The sequence below is a fragment of the Bos mutus genome, chromosome 11, assembly GCF_027580195.1.
Source record: "Bos mutus isolate GX-2022 chromosome 11, NWIPB_WYAK_1.1, whole genome shotgun sequence".
Lineage (NCBI taxonomy): Eukaryota > Metazoa > Chordata > Mammalia > Artiodactyla > Bovidae > Bos > Bos mutus.
The window spans coordinates 106105512-106127885 of NC_091627.1; the positions used below are offsets into that span (position 1 = coordinate 106105512).

The 22374-nt window shown below is 40.8% G+C and overlaps 1 protein-coding gene across 4 annotated transcripts in view; it reads left to right on the forward strand.

Moving 5' to 3' along the window:
• Nucleotides 1-14564, forward strand: part of TMEM87B (transmembrane protein 87B) — a 50944-nt gene extending 36380 nt beyond the window's left edge. For all 4 annotated transcript variants that reach the window (XM_070380062.1, XM_070380063.1, XM_070380064.1 and 1 more), the window contains 4 exons: nt 5096-5169; nt 7483-7535; nt 9909-9939; nt 11285-14564. In XM_070380062.1, coding sequence (XP_070236163.1) covers nt 5096-5169; nt 7483-7535; nt 9909-9939; nt 11285-11344 — 218 coding nt within the window. In that variant the 3' untranslated portion in view covers nt 11345-14564. The remainder of the gene's footprint in view (nt 1-5095; nt 5170-7482; nt 7536-9908; nt 9940-11284) is intronic.
• Nucleotides 14565-22374: the final 7810 nt, after the last annotated feature.

Genomic DNA, 22374 nt, shown 5'->3' on the forward strand with positions numbered 1-22374 from the left:
TCAAGAAACAAAAATGAAACTGACTGAAGGAAAAGCACTGAAAATAGTACATACATGGAGAAATATAAAAAGTCACTGTTTTTTAAAAAAAGTCTTTTAAAAGTCAACTAACTTTTTGTAGCAAAAATAATGTGAGATTTATAACATGTAGACATGAAGTAAATGAAATCAATATTGTATTATAGTTCTTAATAAAGTAGTAAAGCAAATTTGAATACTAAAGCAAAATAGACTTAAGTAACCTATTTTGATACTTAAAATAAATGCAAGTGGACTAAATACTCAACAGGAAGAGATTGTCAGATTGTTAAAAAATTATATGAAACTCAGCTGTGTGATGTTTACAAGAGACACCTCAAAAATGTCACAGAAAGGTTGAAAGTATGGGAAAAGATAAACCATGAAAACAGTAAGCATCAGAAAGCTAGTGTGGCTGTGTAGTGTCACTTCTTAATGATAAAAGGGTGAAGTTATCAAGAAGACATTGTAGTCCTAAATGTGTATATATCTAATGATATCTAATATCAAATTTTGATTCATGAATTTTGAAGCTCTAAAGAAAGATACAAATAAGTTGATATTTTAACACTTTCTCTTCAGTGATTAATAAGACATGAAAACATATGTGTAACAATGTACAAGAACTGAATAAGGCCATTGACCTTATTGATTTGATTGATGTTTATAGAACATTACATTTAGCAACTGAAGATAAGTGTTCAAGTCTGCATTACATAAAATAACCCATGTGAGCGGCCATTAAAAATGTCTCCATATATTTCAGTAGTTATAATCACAGAGTGTTTATGGTCACAATGGTTAAATTAGATGCGTAACAGTATATCTACAAAATAAACAAATGTTTAGAAATTAAATAATACATTTCTAAGTAACTCATGGATCGAAGGAATATTAAGTATTTCATAATAAAGTGATAATAAAAACAAAACATCACATTTTATAGGATGCAACTAAGCCAATTCTTAGAAAATTAATAGCTCTAAGTGTCTATATTACCAAGAAAAAAAAAAGACATATAAAATCAGTGATGATGTGTTTCCATCTTGAGAAGCTAGTAAAACAGTGGCAAATTAAACTGGAGTAGTTAGAAGGAAGGAGATAATCAAGTGAACTGTCTACATCAATGAAATAGAAAACAGAGAGAGAGAGAGAAAATCAACAAAGCCAAATGTAGTTTCTTTTAGAAATGATGAATACAAATGGGTTAGCCTCTAGGTAATCTAAACCAGAAATAGAGACAAACAATATAGCAAGACAAATTTCCAACACTGGAAAAATAGACATTATTATAGTAAGAAAGTAGGTCAGGGGTATTATGAAGAAATTGGGCATTTGGATAAAATGAACAAATTCCTTGAAAAATACACTTAAGAAACTACCCTAATCTAACCCTATGCCACTAAATTGAAATAGCCCTATATCTCTTAAGGAAATTGGATTGAAGTTTAAAATCTTCCCATAAAGCACCAGACCCAAATGGCTTAACTAACCTTCAGATACTTAAGGAAGAAACATTCTAATCTTACACAAATTCTTCAGAACATAGAGCTGGTAAGAATATTTCCTAACGAATTTTATGAGGCCAGCACAACTCAAATGCCAAAATCGAACAAAGACAAAAAAGAAAAAGTTACAGGCCAATATCACTTATGAGTAGAGACATAATATTTCTTTAAAAACATGAGTAAATAAAATCTAGCACAGTATTGAAAGGTCATTATTGTCAAATGGACTTCACTCCAGAGTTGCAAGGCTGTTTTAACATTTGGAAATCAATCAATGTAATTCAACTAAAAAATAAGGAAGTAAAATGACGTAATTATCTCAATAGGTACAGAAACACGTATCACAGAGTTCAGTACCTACTCATTTTTTTTTAATATAAAAGCAATCCACTTAGCAAACAAATTATAGAATAGTATGAAAAAACACCACATCTGAAATCATACTTAGTGGTGAAATGGTGAATTTTCTTCCAAGACTGGAAACCAGGTACAGAGATAACTGCTCACCACGGTGACTCAACTTCACAACAGGAGGTCAAGAAAGGCAAAGCCCACAGACCAGCCCAAAGAATACAAAGGCATGAAGCGTGGAAAGAAGGAAATCTGTTTGTATTGGTAGACAGCAGGGTTATGTGTGTAGAAAAGCCTAAGAAATCTATAGGAAAAAAACACAACAGAGCTAATAACTGAATAAAACAGAAACATAAGATGTATGTCCAATACACAGAAATTAGTTGTTTTTTTACATACCAACTGGAAATACTTTTTAAATGAAATTTAAAATATGATTTACAGTAGCTTCAAAAATAAAATATTTAAGAATAAATTTAATGGAAAAAATGTGCAAAACTGCACTGAAGAATACAAAACAGCGCCAAGAGAAATTAGAGGTGAGTGTAGAGCTTTAACATGTTTATGAATTATAGCTCAGTATTATTAACCCATCACTTCCCCAATTGATATGTAAAATAGATTCAGTACAATCCCAATTGTAAGTCTAGCTGACTTTTAAAACAATGGTTAAGCAGATTTAAAATTTGTTTTTGTTGTCGTATCTAACTCTATGGTCTGCAGCCTGCCAGGCTTCTCTGTTCACGGGATTTCCCTGGCAAGAATACTGGAGTAGGTTGCCATTTCCTTCTCCAGGGAATCTTCCCGACCCAGGGATTCAATCTGTGTCTCCTGCATTGGCAGGTGGATTCTTTACCACTGAGCCACAATGGAAACCCTTTAAAATATATATGGAAATACAAAAGATCTGGAAGAGCCTAATCGTGCTCGTAATTACAACGTAGATCTTGAAGCATTATGCTAAGTGAAAGAAATAAATTATGAAAGATTGTACGTTATATGATGCTATTTACGTGAAAAGTCCAGAATAGATCAATCCATGGAGATAGAAAATAGATTAGTGTCTGCTAGGGGCTGGTCGGAGAAGGCAATGGCACCCTACTCCAGTACTCTTGCCTGGAAAATCCCATGGACGGAGGAGCCTAGTAGGCTGTGATCCATGGGGTTGCTGAGGGTCGGACACGACGGAGCAACTTCACTTTCACTTTTCACTTTCATGCATTGGAGAAGGAAATGACAACCCACTCCGGTGTTCTTGCCTGGAGAATTCCAGGGATGGCGGAGCCTGGTGGCTGCCGTCTGTGAGGTCACACAGAGTCGGACACGACTGAAGCGACTTAGCAGCAGCAGCAGCAGCAGGGGCTGGTGGAAGGAGTAAATTGAGAATGACTGCTAATGGGTATGGGAGGTGGTGATGAAAACCTTCTGAAATTAATAGTGGTGATGATTGCATAATTTCGTGACTGTCCTGAAATCCACAGATGTGTACCCTTCAAAATGGTGCATTTATGCTGTGGGAATTATGTCTAAATAAAATGAAATTAATGGACTTAACTCTGATTTCAAGACAAAAATTTCAAGTTATACTAATCAAGACAGTATGGTATTGGCAGAAGGACAGAGGTGTATCAGAGTATCGAATAGAGTCCAAGAGATAGATTAATAAATTAGGAGATTAAATGTCAGAAAACTTAAACAGAAGAGTCCAGAAATAAAGCAGCACATATTGTTCAGTGGATTTTGTTGTTGCTTCAGATTATTTTACCAATGCAATAACACTTTGAAGAATGTACTTGTCAATCAGCTCAGTCATGTCCAACTCTTTGCGACCCCATGGACTGCAGCACGCCAGGCCTCCCTATCCTCACCAACTCCTGGAGTGTACTCAAACTCATGTCCATTGGTTTGGTGATGCTGTCCAACCATCTCATCCTCTGTCGTCCCCTTCTCCTCCTGCCCTCAATCTTTCCCAGCCATCAGGGTCTTTTCAAATGAGTCAGCTCTTCGCATCAGGTGGTCAAAGTATTACAGTTTTAGCTTTAACATCAGTCCTTCCAATGAACACCCAGGACTGATCTCCTTGCAGTCCAGGGGACTCTCAAGAGTCTTCTCCAACACCACAGTTCAAAAGCATCAATTCTTCAGTGCTCAGCTTTCTTTATAGTCCAACTCTCACATCCATACGTGACTACTGGAAAAACCATAGCCTTGACTAGACAGACCTTTGTTGGCAAAGTGATGTCTCTGCTTTTTAATATGCTGCCTAGGTTGGTCATAACTTTCCTTCAAAGGAGCAAGTATCTTTTAATTTCATGGCTGCAGTGATTTTGGAGCCCAGAAAATAAAGTCTGTCACTGTTTGCTCTGTTTCCCCATCTATTTGCCATGAAGTGATGGGACCGGATGCCATGATCTTAGTTTTCTGAATGTTGAGCTAAGCCAACTTTTTCACTCTCCTCTTTCACTTTCATCAAGAGGCTCTTTAGTTCGTCCTCACTTTCTGCCATAAGGGTGGTGTCATCTGCATGTCTGAGGTTATTGATATTTTTCCCGGCAATCTTGATTCCAGCTTGTGCTTCTTCCAGCCCAGCGTTTCTCATGATGTACTCTGCATATAAGTTAAATAAGCAGGGTGACAATATACAGCTTTTATACAGACAATATATACTCCTTTCCTGATTTGGAACCAGTTTGTTGTCTTTTACTAGTGCCAAATTAATTCCAATATCATAGGTTTTTGAAATTAGAAGTCTCTTTATAGAGTTATAAAATGTGAGGACTCTCTTGCCTGGGAAATCTCATGGATGGGAAATATTGATATTTTTATCGATATATGATAAATATTGAATATTGTTCAATATTATCAATATTGAAATATTGATAAATCCCATGGACTAGAAATATGGACTCTTGCCTGGGAAATCCCATGGACGGAGGAGCCTGGTAGGCTGCAGTCCATGGAGTCGCTAAGAGTCGGACACGACTGAGCGACTTCACTTTCACTTTCCATTTTCATGCGTTGGAGAAGGAAATGGCAACCCACTCCAGTGTTCTTGCCTGGAGAATCCCAGGGACGGGGAGCCTGGTGGGCTTCCATCTATGGGGTTGCAGAGTTGGACACGACTGATGCGACTTAGCAGCAGCAGCAGCAAATGTGAGGCTACAAAGGAAAATGTTATTTTATAATTTTATGTATTTCTATAATGTTTCTCATTACAGCTGAAGGAATAAAATTAAGAGCCTCAAAAACAGTTTCCAATGGAACAGCTAAATCTGCTACTTCTGATAATTTTGTGAGTATAATATATATTTAATAGTCTTTAATACTTCAGAAATCTGTATGAATGTCACGTTCATCAACCTTCCAGAGAACATTTTTCACTAGGTTTTTTGTATGAAAGTAAATGTTACCAAGTAGTGGTACTAGTTAAGTCTGACCACTAACTGCTGTAAACCCTTACTTTTCTGTACATAATTTTATTTTTTTGTTCTGACTGTACTGGCTTGGTTGCTGCTCAGACTTTTCTCTAGCTGCAGTGAGTGGTCTCTCTGGTTGCGGTGCCCAGGCTTCTCTTGTTGCAGAGCACGGCTCTACGCACGTGGCTTCAGTAGCTGGGGCTCCGGCTCTCCAGAGGTCAGGCTTAATAGCTGTGCTACATGGGCTTAGTTGTTCCGTGACATGTGGGATCTTCCTGGATCACGGATTAACCCCATGTCTCCCGCACTGGCAGGTGGATTCTTCACCTCTGAGCTGCCAGGGAAGCCCCTTGCTTTTCATGTGTTGTCTATGGACCAGAATTTCAGACGTGTACCCGACCAGCTGGATCTAAATCTGCTTTTTAACAGGATTCCATCGATGAGTCCCATGCATATTAAAGCTCGAGATGCTTTGTTACAGTAAAAGTTTGTGTTAATTTTTCAGCATTTTTAAGTGATCTTTGAAGCCATTTCAGATGATGTTTATCTGTTGGAGGAGTGTTAAACCACATAAGCTTGAATAAAATGGTAAAATGTAGGCTAGAAATGAGTTTTTAGATGTTTTATGCATATTATTTATGCATAAAGTGGTAGTTATGAAAGTAATTAAACAAAATGTAAATGCCTGTCATACAGCTTTGTGTTTGGCTTTCTTACCTCTGTTGTGGTTAACAAGGTGTAAGAGTGTATGAGCACACCTAAGTCCTGACAGGATGGATGCTGTATGAATAGTTTCATTAGTTGGATTTGGTAACTTCTCTAATTTTTACTTTTGGTAATTAGTAATTCTTTAACGTATGTTCTTTAAATAGTTTTATGGTAATTTAACTAAGCTTTTAAAAGTACAGGAGTTTTGGGACTTCCCTGGCAATCCAGGGGCTGACTCTGCCTCACTGTAGGGGCACAGCTTCTATCCCAGGCCAGGGAACCAAGATCCCACTTGCTGCATGGTCAAACAAGTGAAAATAAAGTACAGTGATTTTATTTATCTGCCTTTAGATCTATTAAACCCTCAGCCTGCTAAGAAACTTTTCTCTTATTTTACGGATTTGTCTCAGTTTATTTTAAAGCTCAATTTTTGCACATATAGCAAGGGAAAATGCTTTCATTTCTTGAAATTATGTAGCCAGCTCAGAAGTTTGGAACCTTGTTTTTCTTGATTGACTTATTTCTCCCTGAGATTCACACAGAGAATTGGGTTCCTATTAGTATTGGCTCAGTTGCTTTTTCTCTCTCTCTCTAGGTGAGCAAGATATCTTTAATGCTAGAACCAGAGGATTCCATATAGCTAATTTGTCTTATTTCACATTGTAAACCAAAATATTCAGTATACCTTTTATTTTTCTTAGTCTCAGTAAAATGACTATAAGCACATTTTCTGTAGAAAAAAAAAATGTAGGTACCCTAAGTGAAAGTGTCAGTCGCTCAGTCATGTCAGACTCGGCAACCCCATGGACTGTAGCCCACTAGGCTCCTCTGTCTGTGGAATTCTCCAGGCAAGAATACTGGCGTGGGCAACCATTCCTTTCTCCAGGGGATCTTCCAGAGCCAGGGATTGAACCTGGGTCTCTGGCATTGCAGGCAGATTCTTTACCATCTGAGCCACCAGGGAAGCCCCCAGACTGACTTGCTTTTTTTTTTCTTTTTTCTTTTCTCCTGTAGAGAAATGAGCATTAAACACAAACAGTTGGAATAAATAGGCTTTTATAAAGTTAGAATATCTCTACCATCAGCTTTTTCTTTTGAAAAATTGTAAAATCATGATATAAAACAAGCACAGTAGCCGTGATGAATGCTGGAAGCAAAACAATGAATACAAATCAGTATCCATGCTGTTGCTTATCTTATAAATCAGCGCTTTTTGTTTTTACTGTGGTTTTTCAAGACAAAAAAAATAACGCCTTTGCATCTAACTAAAACCAGAGAAGTACAAAAATCCAAAGTCCAAATGTTTGTTTGACTATTTAAGAAAATCCTGGCATAGTTTCTGTGTGGCATGAGTGAAGTTCTTAGGCTATGTAGAAATTAAAAGAATGTCATGCATTTAAATGTAAATGCTTAAATTATGTATATGTATTCTATTTCAGAATTCTGCGCAAATGCTAATATGTAAATGTTTATTTCTACAGAGTGAAGATTTGAAATGGGTGGAGGAAAATATTCCCTCTTCATTCACAGATGTGTAAATATCCTCTGTTAAAGTTTGAATCTAATATTTAGGCTGTAGTATAAAGGGATAATTTTCATACTTTTTTATGTGCCTTTTAAGCCTTTTTCCTCTGTGTGTTTCTATGGGCCCCCATCACTAGTGATGGACAGATTAACTTCATGCTGAAATGCAAAGAAAACATAGCCCTGCCTTGGCCTGTCTTTCTTCTTTCCTTTTCAGTGCACAACAGCTATTTTAATACTCCTGCCCTGTAACCAGCTCCTTTTTTTATTTAAGTTTATCAGGGTCAGAGTCATTTTGTTTTCCCTTTATAATATGGAAAAGTTCAAACTTTTTTAGTTTAAACACATGTAACCACAATAACATGTAGCGTGGGAATGCTTTTGGAGGAGAAACATGAGCTTAGGAAAGCGAGTGCAGAGGAAGCCTGCTTGGGACTTGGAGCCCTTTGGGTTCTTCTTTATCGGTGTCTATATCTAACCGCAGTCCCCGGGCCGCAGACTAGTGTCTGTATGTAACTGCAGTCCCCGGGCCATGGACTGGTATTGGCAGGAGGTGAGTGACGGGCAACTGTGAGAAGCTTTATCTGTATTTACAGCTGCTCCCCATCACTCACATTGCCTCCTGAGCACCGCCTCCTATCAGATCAGTGGCGGCATGGTAAATATAATATGCTTGAATCATCCCCAAAGCATCCCCACCCAACCCAGTCCCCACCCCAGTCCATGGAAACATTATCTTCCCCAAAACTGGTCCCTGGGACCAAAAAGACTGGGGACCGCTGCTCTGTGACACAGGAATTCCAGGTAGCTGTTCCCACAGTAGACAGCAGGGTGGTTTGTTCCTTTCCCTGCTCCCATTTACTTCCTATTTAGACCATTTCTGTCTAATAAGAAGTTTAGCTCAGTGCTACCCAACATGCATGTGCTGTTTACATAGCAAGTTTAGAAACTGGACTTCACATTCACGTGTATGTGAAGTCCTTTTATATGCTTCTGTAGAAATGGAACAAAAATTTTGCAAGTCGTAGGACAATTTAAACAGATCATGAATAACCCATATGACCTAGTGTGTTCTCTGATACTCACATGCTGTATATCATGGCTTTTCTGTGTCTCTGATAAATGAGAAAGGCCAGCTTAGCGTAGTTCACCTTCCGTCTCAGTGCACCGATTCCATCTTAGTAAGTTTTAGACAGTCGTTTCCCTCACAGCAGGAGCCATTGCTGGTGTTTATCTCTAAATGAGGTGCCAAGCTTTCTCCTTGGCCTCCAAGGTTCTGGTTCATATTTCCCTAAGGTAGTCATCTCCTCTGGATTTCTCTTAACGGTATTATTCTGAGCCATCTAAGCAGCTCCTCCCGCACATCTCCGAGGCCCCCGCTTCACCTTCTTCCGTCTCCACCACGAGCTGCGCTGCCAGTGGCATCTTTGGGATTGTGCATTGGTGTGACTTTCATGTTGAGACCTTGACACTAGACCTTTCCTTTGGGCTCTCCCTCTCACTGGTTCATCACACACCGAGGCTCTCCATTTGTCTTTTCTTTTTACCCGTATTATTCTCTTTTCTGAACAAAGATTATGTTGTGTAATTTTTTCTGTTTCCAGTGCCCTTCACAGGTTTGTGTCTAGTCAATAATAACAATGACATAGGAATTAAATACTTGATTCTATAAATACCACCTTTTGTAATATGTTCACTCATCCATCCTTTTAAAAATATGTATAATTTTAATTATAATTGTATTTATTTAAAGTGTACATGATGATTTGACATACAGGTTCGTAGTGAAAGGATGCCTACAGTCAAGCCTGTTCATCCCTCTTTCATTCTCACAAAAGCAGACGACACATGGGTTTTCAAATTAGATAGCACATCGCTAGTCAAGACATTTGTCCAGCTATTCAAAGTTAAAAATTATAGGGGCTTAAAAATAAAAACATAATTGGTTGCCCAAGTGTATAGCTTAATACATTTTTAATATAAGCACACTCGTGTAACCAGCACCCAGATAGCAGACCAAAAGCTGGAACATCACTAGCACCCTAAGAACCATCTTGTTTTCCTCCCAAATCATGACCCCACTCTCCCAAAGCTACTGCCCTACTGATGTCTGTAACTGTAGATTACTAGTGTTGGTTTTCAAAACCTGATCCCTCAAAACATCATACCTCCTTTCGGAGGGCTCTGTAGTATCCCAGTCCCCCAGTTTGGAGCATGTTAAGAACAGCAGTGCCGTGTGTCTGTTGGTGACACTGGATTCATTTCTGTCAACTGTGTCTTCCAGGAATGGGAATTGGTGGATCTTGGGATATGCTTGTATTCAGCTTCTGTAGATTCACTGGCCTTTTAATAATTTTGTCAACTTTTTTTTCTTTTATTTCAGAGCTCTTCCAGTGTTAGTGGATTCAGATGAGGTAAAGTATTTTTGCTTATGTCTTGGAGCTATTATTTTCACAAAGTAGAAATGAATCTCATAAATTCTGAAAGTTACTATTTTATATGATTACAAGTTAAGCAGATCGAAAGACTGCATCGAGTTATGGGTAAAGTTTTGAGGAACTGGATCCTCATTTAAAACAGGAGCAAGATACTAACATGTAATAATAATATTAATATATAATAAATGCTTACTGGTATAAGAGGAGGGAAGAATTATTCTATGAAGTTTTGAGTCTGAATTTTTAACATCTTAAGATGTAAGAGTTTAGAAGACTTCAAGATGGCAGTTTGTCCGAATTAATCCCTGATAGATATTTTCCTGCAGTAAATAGAGTTTCTAACTGGTTTACATTTACAAAGTAGGGAATGTGAACAGACGATGTGGGTTTGGGGAGGTTTTGGGGGGATTAGTTGTGGGTCACCAGCACATCCCCACTGGCGCTCTGCTTTACATATGGTAGTGTGTATGTTTCCTTACTCTCTCCACATGCCCCCACCTTCTCCTTCTCCCACTCTGCCCACCCCTGTGTCCATAAGTCTATTCTCTGTCTGTGGGGTTTGACCATAGTAGGGTGGGAACTTCTAGGAAGGCTGCTGTATGCACACACCTTGCTAGGAAACCATTTCACTCGCCCTGTTTGCAGGGTCAAGTAGCAGTAAAGACGCAGACACAGAAAACAGACTTGTGGACACAGCGGGGAGAGGAGAGGGCGAGGAGAGGGTGGGAGGGATTGAGAGAGCAGCAGGGAAACAGACATTACCGTATGCAAAGTAGGTAGCCCATGGGAATCTGCTGTACAGCACAAGGAAAGGAGTTCAACTCGCTGCTCTGTTGACAACCCAGAGTGGGGATGGAGCGGGGGCGTGGGAGGGAGGGGACGTGTGTATACCTGTGGTGGATTCGTGTTGATGTATGGCAGAAACCAACACAACATTGTAAAGCAGCTATCTTCCAATAAAGTCAATAATTAACATCCCCCAAAAAACTTTGGACTCCTTAGGATTTATAACTACAGACGTGTATACCATGGAATTACTCTTAAAGGGGCATTTATAGTGTTCATTTCATAAATGATTGATTTCTAATTGAAAAAATACTTAAACTGGTTAAGTCAGACAAATACCTGGATGATTATACTCCATAAGTAGAAGTCTGGACTATATGGTTTTTATTTTTTATGTCTAATATTTCTATGTATATTGTGGCATGGAAGGCACAAAATTGTGACTACTTTATAGAGACTCTATAGAGAATTGTGTTAGGTCTTAGAAGAAGCATCAACATTTTAACGAATATCTACCCCTCCCCTTTTTCTAAAGGAAATTATGACCAGATCTGAAATGGCAGAAAAAATGTTCTCTTCCGAAAAAATAATGTGATGGAACCCAAGAATGATGAAGGACTTCCTCAAGACTAAAAGAGAACTTTGTTTTGATATAGTGCAACAAGTTTTTATTGCATCATCTCGGAAATCTGTGTGTGAAAATTAAGAATTCAGATGGGAGGAGGGTTCTGTGGCCCTTTTTAAACTGACCCCTGAGTGCCAGTTTCATGTCCATTACATTGCCTACTTGGCAATGATCTGAGAGAAGTATTATAATAAAGATAGGTTCCCAGCTACCCTTAGCTGATGGGTGGCAGACATGTGGATTTGGGCATGTGGGTTCTCTCTTTTTTTTTTTCTGAAAAATATGACAATTTAAAATAACTTACTTACATCAACGTTCCTATTGTTCTTTTGCTGAGCTTCAAAACAGTGATATGATTCTTCTGAGATGTGGTTAAATCAGTGTCTCCATCTATTGGTTTTATAGTTATACGTTGCAATAATAATTCTCTTTGACTTTCATGCTGAAGTGATTTGGTAATACTGAGTTGGCCAGAAAGTTCATTTGTTCCGTGAGAGGTTACAGGAAAACCTGAACGAACTTTTTGGCCAACCCAGTAAGTAAAACTCGATTAATGTTGGAACATAAGGGTGTATATATGGGTAGTCTTACTCTGGGTGTGCTTGTGTGTGTGTGCACAGGTCTGTGCACAGGCCTTGTGTGCAGCTCACACCATGCACATCAAATCGTTGATCTTCTCTGAGCTCAGGGGAGCACAGTTCATAGAGAGAGCGGTCCCTTCTGAAAGTCTGCTCTGCTTGTCCCTCTCTTAGGCCGGGTGTGTATGTGCTGCTGCTGAATCCGCCTGGGACAGGTGGGGTCACCCGGCCACGTGGTTCCACCGGAGCACTTCTTCCCTGGCAAGTGGGGATGCTCATTACCAGTGAGCCTTGAGGAAACTAGAACCTTCTATATCATCCTAGCATATTTGGTTTCGTAATAATACGTGTATTTAACTGCATAGTAAGTATGTCACTATTAATCTTGTAATTAATTTTTTAACCTTAAACCATGTTTTATACATTATTTTGTTATATATGTAATGTGTGATTTGAAAATTTAAAAAAATTTTTTTAATGCAGAGCATGCTAAACTTGAAAAACCATTGGTTACAGTGTGACAGAAACGGTAGCTGTTTTGCTGCTTTCCTGACCAAAGATACAGGGCTAGTGGATGTTTAGAATAGGAATTAAAGGTAGAATCTTCTGTGTCTTTCTCTGAAGGAGTTCTAACCTTTGGAGTTGAGGATGACTTCAGAGTTTTTGGTGAAGAAGCATCAGGGTCTTAACCAGTACAAACACTTGAATTATAACCTTCCTTTTTTTTTCTTTCCCATAGTAAGCCACAGAACGAAATGGTTTCTTTGAAAAGGCTACCTTTTGAATTGCTTTCTCGTTTGCTCATTTCATAGGGCTTAGTTAAAAAATAAAAAAGGTTTCTAGTAGTAATGACTCTTTAAAGATACTTTCAGCTGTATTTTCAGTAGTGAATATTGGACCCTGTTGTACTGAGAAAGGCGTGGCTTTCATCATGCTTTAGCCCTTGGACATCCTTCCCAAGAAAAGATTGTCTAACAATGTGGGTTCCCTTCCTCATTTCCATTTCTGCCACAGGAATGGACTCCACCTGAGGTGTTCCCACGTGAGGTGTTCCCAGCCTTTATGTCCATTTTGACCGTGGTGTATATGTGGCCCTCAGCCCAGTTGTTTCAGAGCTGGAGGTGACCATTTCCTTTTTGTTCCTAACGTTTGTATCTGATACCACTCCCCAGATTTTGAAGCAGATTGATCCCCAACTCATATGGCTCCAGTTGAATTTTGAAGTGCAGAATCCTGGTTTTCCAGCTGCAGAGGTAGTGGAGTGTGAGTAGGGAGTCAGTGGGAAGTGTGCAGTGATGCGTGTTAACACCTCTGATGTAACCTTGATAGTGTTGATGAAAACACTTCTTTCTGCAGCTGACAAGATAAATAATGCTGTGCCTGCATAGCCCAGCTACGTACCAAAATGCGGACTTTTCTCATCATCACAGAAAGCAGAATTTTCTCCTGATAACCTCATCAGAAATGTTTTCCGAAGGACGCATACCGTGTCTGTCGTCCTCGGTGGTCAGTGTGTTGTCTACTGAAGACTCTCAGCCTGAATCAGATATTCCTATAGAGGGCCTTCTTGGCCCCCTCATGTGCCCAGGAGGGGGCGCCCCAGAACTGTAGCCTTAGTGCTTATGAAGGACCCCCGGGGAGAAGTCACACTCAGGAACACTGTCACAGCTCATCACCACTGCTTCTGCACAAAGACTCCAGAAACTGGTGGTCAGGGTCTTCGAGGCGGCCACACCAATTTATTCTTAGGATGCCATCAGGATGGGTCTCCTTATGAGTGCAGGGATCTGAGGGTAAGAGTCCAGTTCTCTGTGTTTCTAGGCGAAATGCCTAAGTGTTCTTACTGTGCCATCTGTGATTTCTGTGATGTATGACGTTGGCTTAAAAGGGAATTTTCATGTTTTAAGTTAGAGGAATATTAGTATCTGCTTTAAAGGAAAGTTCATTTCAAATATAAGGAAAAATAGATGAATGTGTGAATTTTTTGAGCCCAAGAGATAAGATGTGAAGAAAATATTTAAAATCTTCCATATGTCCTATAGAGAGCACTAGACCTCCCCACTCTAACACAGTGTATTTGCACTACTATAATGTGAAGAATGAGGATATAAAAGATGTACATGTGATTGATTTTTATATCTTTTTTAAAAAGGGGTTTGAGTCTGCTGCACTAGACTGTACATAACTGGTTTATGAGACATGTTATACTAGCTTTATAAGCCCCTAGTGCTGGACTTGTGTCTTGGTATGATCAACAACACGCGATAAGCAATGCAAAACACCACGCCTTAAAGAAGGAAGTGTAACGTATTGGTTAAAGTACTAAAGAATGTATTTAAGTGACAAAAGGAGATTTAAGGACATGTGTATTATGACATAGGAGCTCAAGAAGAAACTTCTTTAGAACTAGGAAAACATGTATTTGGGAAGAAAATTTAGGGGCTAAAGTTGTATATTTTTTATTTAAGAAGTTAAGTTATTGTATAATTTGGAAGATGTTGCTTTGAATGTAGCACAAAACTATTTCAAAGATTTTTATTTGAAAAAAAGTGACGTATTTTTGTGCCTTAATATTTGTTCTGACTTAATAAAATGCTTTCTGAGCTTTTGGATGATTGGTTCTTGGTAATATCTGTGAGTACTGAAATTACTAAAACCTATAGGAAATGTAGACTCTGATAGATAGTACGACGTACACTTTTCGAAGGAGGAGGGGCGGCAACACGGGCCAGCGTTCAGCCTCGGTAGGACAAACGCGAATGAAAGGAGAAACTTTTAAAACTCAAATCGATATGCTTATGCTATTAAGTATTTGTAACAGTTGTTTTGCTTTCAGTGTCTAAGGAAATGAGCACATCACTAGTGCCAGGCTCCTCTGTTCATGGGATTTCCCAGGCAAGAATACTGGAGTAGGTAGCCATTCCCTTCTCCAAAAGATCTTCCTGATCCAGGGATCAAACCCATGTCTCCCGTCTCCTGCACTGCAGGCAGATTCTTTATGGTCTGAGCCACCAGGGAAGCCTGGCTTCTGCATAAAAATGTTTAGTATAGCATTATTTAAAGTAGAGGAAAAAATAAGCAAACTAAACATCACATTAGAATGGTTAAGGAATTATAGTTTATTTAACTAGCTACTCTGCAACCATTACATTATGAAGACTATATAATAACATAGAAATGTACTTAAAAGAGATATGGCACTTCCCTTATGGCAGTGGTTAAGAATCCGCCTGCCAATGCAAGGGACGTGAGTTTGATCCCTGGTCCAGGAAGATCCCACATGCCACGGAGCAACTAAGCCCACGCTCTGCAACTACTGAGCCCGTGAGCCGCGACGAGAGAAGCCACCACTGTGAGGAAGCCAGGCACCACAGCTGGAGAGTGGTCCTTGCTCACCACAGCTGGAGAATGCCCGTGCACAGCAACGAAGACCCAGCACAGCCAAAAAATTTAAAAAATACGATATAAAGTTACATGTGACTCATGTAAACAGCAGGTAGAGAAAAGACTGGCAACAGATCACAGGGGCGCTTAGAGTGTTGAGGTTCAGCTAGGCTGTAAGTAATTATTCAATTACATTTCAAGAGGCTAAGACAAAAAGTCTGTGTCTCCTAACTTGTAGGATAGCTGCAGAGTGAGCAGGGCAGCCCTGCTCCACACGATCCCTCGGGGGCCCAAGGTGTATTTTCATATTGTGGGCCTGCCATCTGCATTCAGCCAGCAGAAGGCGAGGGTTGCTCCAAATGGGGGTTTTGTAGGGCAAAGCCTGAAAGTGGTGCCCATCACTTAGTACATTTCATTAGCAAAACTTCAGTCACAAAGCCACACAAACCACCAGGTGGGCTGGGAAACGACACGAGCAGAATGCCTGCCTGCTATTTTTCTTTGTAATGATTGATTTATGTTTTGTCTGTGATGGGTCCTTGTTGCTGTGTGGCCTCTTCTCGTTGCAGTGAGTGGGGGCCGCTCTCTGGCTGCAGCGCTTGGCTTTCTCACTGTGGCGGCTTCTCTTGTGGGGCACAAGCTCTAGGGCCTCCAGAGCAGACTTAATAGTTGCGGCTCACGGGTTTAGTTGCTTTGAGGCATGTGGGACCTTCCCGGATCAAGGATGGAACCTGTGTCTCCTGCATTGGCAGGCGGATTCTTTTTTACTGAGCCACCTGGGAAGCCCTGAATTATCACATATATGTATCAAAATGTAAATAAACATTCCACCTTTTGTGACCCAAAATGAAGGAAGGGAGAGGGAGGAAAGAAAGTGCCTAGTGCCCAGGCCTTCCCAAGACAGCTAAGGTTAGTGTTAACGGTGATTGTACAGGTTACGGAGCTCAAACAGCTCAAACAGACTCCTCCGTACAAAATTCAAACACATTCTAAGGTTTATTTACATGTGTTAAAATGAAGTTACCCTGGGCTTCTCTGGTGGCTCATTGGTAAAGAATCTACCTGCCAGTGCGGGAGACCTGGGTTCAATCCCTCGTACAGGAAGCCCTGACATGCTGTGGAACAACTAAGCCCCTGTGCCACCGCTACTGAACCTGTGCTCCAGAGCCCGGGAGCCACAACCCCCGAGCCCGCGCACCTGGGGCCTGCGCTTCACAACTAGAGAGCCCACCACGATGAGAAGCCCGCGCGCCGCAGCCAGAAAGAGAGTAGCCCCCCGCTCACCACAGTCGGAGGACAGCCGGCACAGCAATGAAGACCCAGCACAGTCAAAATTTTAAAACTTAAAAAAAATGACATTACCCAAGGCACGTCCTCTGCCCCTTCAATGATAGTGGATTGGCAGCTAAATTCCTACTAACATAACCTGGTATGCTACTGAATTCAGATGTAAATAATTTTGACAACATTTCCTTTAAATCATTTTGGGAAAGTAATAAGCTGCCAGAGAAGCCTGGTGTGCTGCAGTCCCTGGGGTTGCAAAGAGTTGGACATGACTCAGCAGCTAAATAACAACAAAATAAGAAACTGCAATGCAAGTTTCTGTACAGGAACTCTTCTAACCCTACCCAGCAGATGGTGCCAAACTATGTCTCGGAAGAGGTCTAATCTCAACATTTTTGGTCGCTAATTCTTGCCTTTAAAAAATTTGTAAATTCACTTTTACTTACCAAGTGCCAACTAAGAGGCAAAATTTTAGTTTTAAAAAATGTACACTGAGTACCACCATCACGGCAAAAAAAAAAAAAAGGAGCCAAGAAACAAGCAAGCAAACCTCCCCCTAAACTAAAAACCCCTTCTTATTTTGGTATGTTTCTAGTCTCTTTCAGAATTAGAACTTGAAAGCTTGGAAGGGGCCTATGAGCATTTTACAGATGAGAAAATGAACAATTGACTCCAGGTCCCTCTGGCCAGATTTTGCTTTTTCTCAGCTCTGGATCCTCAGGGTCAGAGGGAGAGAAATGCTACAGGAGGGTTGAACTGTACATCAAAACTCAAAATATACTTTCTATGACTTGTTTACCCCTTGCTTCCTCATTTTATATTACTGTATTATCTTTCACTCTAGCCTCAAAATTCTTATCTCAACATAAACAGTCATAATTCTGATTCTCTGCTTCTTAATTTAATAAGTGGAGGCATTATACAGTCCAGAAAAGACAGTGTCTATTTTGTTTTGGTTTTTTAAATTTAAATTTATTTTTAATTGGATATTTTATTTTTAACACTACTGAACATACTGATAACATATTCAATCCTTAAGTTTTAGTTTGCTTTTTTAAAAAAAAGCATGAAGAAGCTGGACTTTTCACTAGGAAATTGCTTTTTAAATAATACATTTATGATTATAAAATGTATGTGTAGATTTCAAGTTCTGATAACGGGAAGTACCTTCTTTTGACTGCCCAGACATCAACTCTAGATACAATTAAAATACGTTGGAGATATCAGAGAGAGATAGGAACAGGGACATACTGGAAATACTGTTGGATACAGGGGATCGCACTGGGTGCCTTTCCCATATTTACGGCTTTTACACTCAGAGCAGGACACAGTGTGTGTCACGTGGAAATCAAACCCAGTTATAAAACCTGAATTTTACTTGTTGAATTTGAAGATAGAAATTAGAAGAATCACAATAGCTAGAAAGGGAAAGGATTATTGAAAGAGAGAACCAAAGAAAGTAAGCACCACATTCTGTGCGTGCTGAGCTGTGCTTAGTCTCTCAGTCGTGTCTGATTCTTTGTGACCCCAGGGACTGCAACCTGTCAGGCTCCTCTGTCCACACGGATTCTCCAGGCAACATACTGGAATGGGTTGCCATGCCCTTCTCCAGGGGATCTTCCCAACCCAGGGATCATACCCAGGTCTCCTGCATTGCAGGCAGATTCTTTACCAACTGAGCCACCAGGGAAGCCCACATTCTGTGTATAAACTTCCCAAATCACTGGCTCGCTCTGAACTGTGTTTGTATCGTACAGACTCTAAGACCAAAGCACAGATGGCCAAGAGGCATACGAAAAGATGCTCAGCATTGCTGATCATCAGAGAAATACAAATCAAAACCACAATGAGATGTCACCTCACACCTGTCAGAATGGTTATCATCAAGCATACCACAAGTAAATGTTGGCGAGCGTTAGCACACTTGGCGGGGATGTAAATGGGTACAACCACCATAGAAAATAGTATGGCAGCTGCTGCTGCTAAGTCGCTTCAGTCGTGTCCGACTCTGTGCGACCCCATAGACCGCAGCCCACCAGGCTCCACCGTCCCTGGGATTCTCCAGGCAAGAACACTGGAGCGAGTTGCCATTTCCTTCTCCGATGCATGAAAGTGAAAAGTGAAAGTGAAGCCGCTCAGTTGTGTCCGACTCTTAGCGACCCCATGGACTGCAGCCTACCAGGCTCCTCCGTCCATGGGATTTTCCAGGCAAGAGTATTGGAGTGGGGTGCCATTGCCTTCTCCAAAATAGTATGGAAGTTCCTCAAAAAACTACAAATAGAACTGTTACATCACTCAGTCAATTCAGTCACTCAGTCGTGTCCAGCTCCTTGCGACCTCATGGACTGCAGCACACCAGGCCTCTCTGTCCATCACCAACTCCTGGAGCTTGCTCAAACTCATGTCCATTGAGTTGGTGATGCCATCCAACCATCTCATCCTCCATCGTCCCCTTCTCCTCCTGCCTTCAATCTGTCATATGATCCAGCTATTCCACTCCTGGGTATATATAGGAAGAAAAGGAAAACAATAATTTTTAAAGATACGGGCACTCCAGTGTTCATTGCAGCATTATTTAGAATAGCCAAGATGTGAAAGCAACCCAAGGGTCTACCAACAGGTGAATGGACAGAGATGTGGTGCATTATACAATGGGGTATCACTCAGCCATAAAGAAGAGTGAAATCCTGCCAATTTTGCACTGTAGTGTGTATCTCCACCTGGATTTATCTAATTTTTTTTCCTCATGATTAGATTGAAGTTACACATTTTTGGCAAAAGAATGTCACAGAAGCCACACATGTTTGTGCCTCAGATCAGAGGGTACAGGACATTGCCTCATTGATCTACTGTAAATTAAAAATTTTCCCTTTCTAATATATGTAGATACTTGGGGGAAGATACTTTGAGACTATGCAAAATTCCTGTTTCTGCTTAAATACTTACTCACTGATTTCAGCATTCATTGGTGGATCATGCCTGCAACAGTTATTACTGTAGTGCTCGAATGGTGCCTTTTCTATTTTTCACACTTTTTTTCTATATTTACTGATTGTAATTTTTCTATAAAGAAGAGTTGTTTCTCCTCCCTTTATTTTTATTCAGCTATGTATTTGGATCCCCCATGGACTCATAGATTTGGTTCCACTTCATGAAACAGAAACCCAACTACCAATGACTTAACCCAACAGGGGTTAATGTTTCTTAGATAACAAGACAGCTGTAAGAGGCCCAGTACTGTCATGTCTCAAAGAAATCATTAAGGAAGCAAGCTCCCTCCGCTTGCTTTTTTAAAAAGATTATTTAAGTACAGTTGATTTATAATGTTGTGTTTAATTTCTGCTGTATAACAATGTGACTCAGTTACACATACATGTGCTCAGTCACTTCAGTCGTGTCTGGCTTTCTGAGACCCCATGGACCATGGCCCACCAGGCCCCTCTGTCCATGGGATTCTCCATGCAAGAACACGGAGTGGGTTGCCATTTCCTTCTCCAGCGATAAAGTATGAAGTGAGTGAAGGGAGTGAAGTGAAGTCGTTCAGTCGTGTCTGACTCTTTGCGACCCCATGGACTGTAACCTACCAGGCTCCTCCATCCATGGGATTTACCAGGCAAGAGCAGTGGAGTGGGTTGCCGTTTCCTTCTCCATACATACATATATATATACAAATGTATATATACATTCTTTTTCATATTCTTTTCCATTATCACAGGATATTGAATATCGTTCTCTGTGCTCTACAGTAGGACACTGTCATTTATCCATTCTCTGTGTACGCTTGCGTCTGCTAACTCCAAACCCTCAATCCATCCCTCCCCCATGCCCCTCCCCCCTTGGCAACTGCAAGTCTGTTCTTTGTGTCCGTGAGTCTGTTTTGTAGATAAATTCATTTGCATCATATTTTAGATTCCATATGTAAGTGATATCACATGGTGTTTGTCTTTTGCTTTCTGATCTCACTTAGTATGATAACCTCTAGGTCCATCCATGGCGCTGCATTGTTCCATTCTTTTTTATGACTGAGTCGTACTCCTTTGCACATATGTACCACATCTTCTTTTTCCATTCGTCTGTCAGTGGACACGTAGGTTGTTTCCCTGACTTGCGAGTTGTGATTAGTGCTGCTATGAACATACGCCTTCTCTCTTTCTAAACCTCCATCCTAAGCACCGGACTGTAATCTCATGGTCATGGAGTTGCTGCTGCAATTCCAAGCACTGGGTCCATGCTCCAAGCAAGAGGAAGAAGGACACACATCTTTGAGACTGTTTCTGTTTGTCAAGAAAGTGGCTTTCCTGGGAGCCTCATCCGCTCGGCTTTACTTACATCTCATTAGTCAAAACTGGGTCACACAGCCAAGGGAGTCTAAAGAGGTGGTGTTGGGGGTATTTTTACCTGGGTATATCGCAGCCCTAGACCAAGATAGCATTGATTAGCAAGGGAAAAGATTAAGAGTGTCCTCTTGGTGCCTCGCCCCGAGTGTGTGTGTGCACAAGCTCCATCGTGTGTCTATTCACCTCATTTCCTGTTAGAGCTACAAGCTGGAGGGAAAAAATATTTTCAACTTATTGACAGTGGTCACTCTATCAGCCAAAAGCCAAGAAATGGCTTGCTCACGTGAGGATAATTTGTGGACGATTTATTTACAGGATGTGGACAGGAAGTACAAATGCCAACCAGAGGACTGCCCTATCCCAGGGCCACTGATGGAGGTGCTGTTGGTATCCCTTGGCCCGGACAGGGGGAGGGGCTGTGGGAATCCCAAGGGAAGAGAGGGATGGATGGCCCGGGACAGGGGGAGGGGCTGTGGGAATCCCAAGGGAAGAGAGGGATGGAGAAGAGATTGCCTTGTAAAGAGCAGTGATTTTCTGTCAAGGGACACAGCCAGCTTGACTCAGCCTCAGGGCCTCACCCTTCTCCATCTGATCTCCCACTGTGCATTCCCAGCCTCCAAATACAACCAGAGGACAGAGAGCACGCAGGGGTGTTGATGCCATCCCTTCAGGTTGCCCTCCAGGGCAGAAAGCATCCGGAGGGGCAAATTGAGTGTCACCTGGCAGAACTGTCCTGTTTTGAACAATATTAAGTACGAATAGGCCCAGTGATTAATTTCAACAATTCCTTGGAGGTTATTGTAAATAGGCCTAACTTGCATAGGTGTAATCTTTGCAGTGAAATGTAATCTTTCCCTGAAAAATTACCCCTAAAGCTAATTTTTATATACTTGCCTTTGAAAATATCAAACACTGGCCAACAAGAATAATGAGCAAATTCTTGTGTTTAGTTTCAACTGCAGCAGAAAGCGTACTCCTTGGGACCAGACACATTCAAGCGTAAATCCTGTTTCTCCCGATTACTAACCTGATGTTTGATCTTGGGCAACTAAGCATGCTAAGCCTCAGTTTCCCCATCTGCAAAACGGAAATAATAGGACCCATTTTGCTGGGTTGTGAGGGGATAAACTAGAATATTCATGAAAAGCTTAATAGAGGATCTGGCATACAGCAGGTGCTCAAGAAATGTTGGTTCCTTCTTATGTCGTCCCCATGCAGGACCATCAGAGTCAATTCAGGCAAAGGTTAGTTTGTGGAACCCGGAGTAGCCCGTGGCTTATTTTCACAGGCTGTTTGCTCTTGGTAGCCTTGGCAGGTATGGGTTGCGGAGGGCCTGTCTCGATGACCACAGGTCACGGGCTGTTGCAGACAGACCAGGGGCGGTACCGAGGGGGCAGTTGGACCTTAGCAGGGTCAT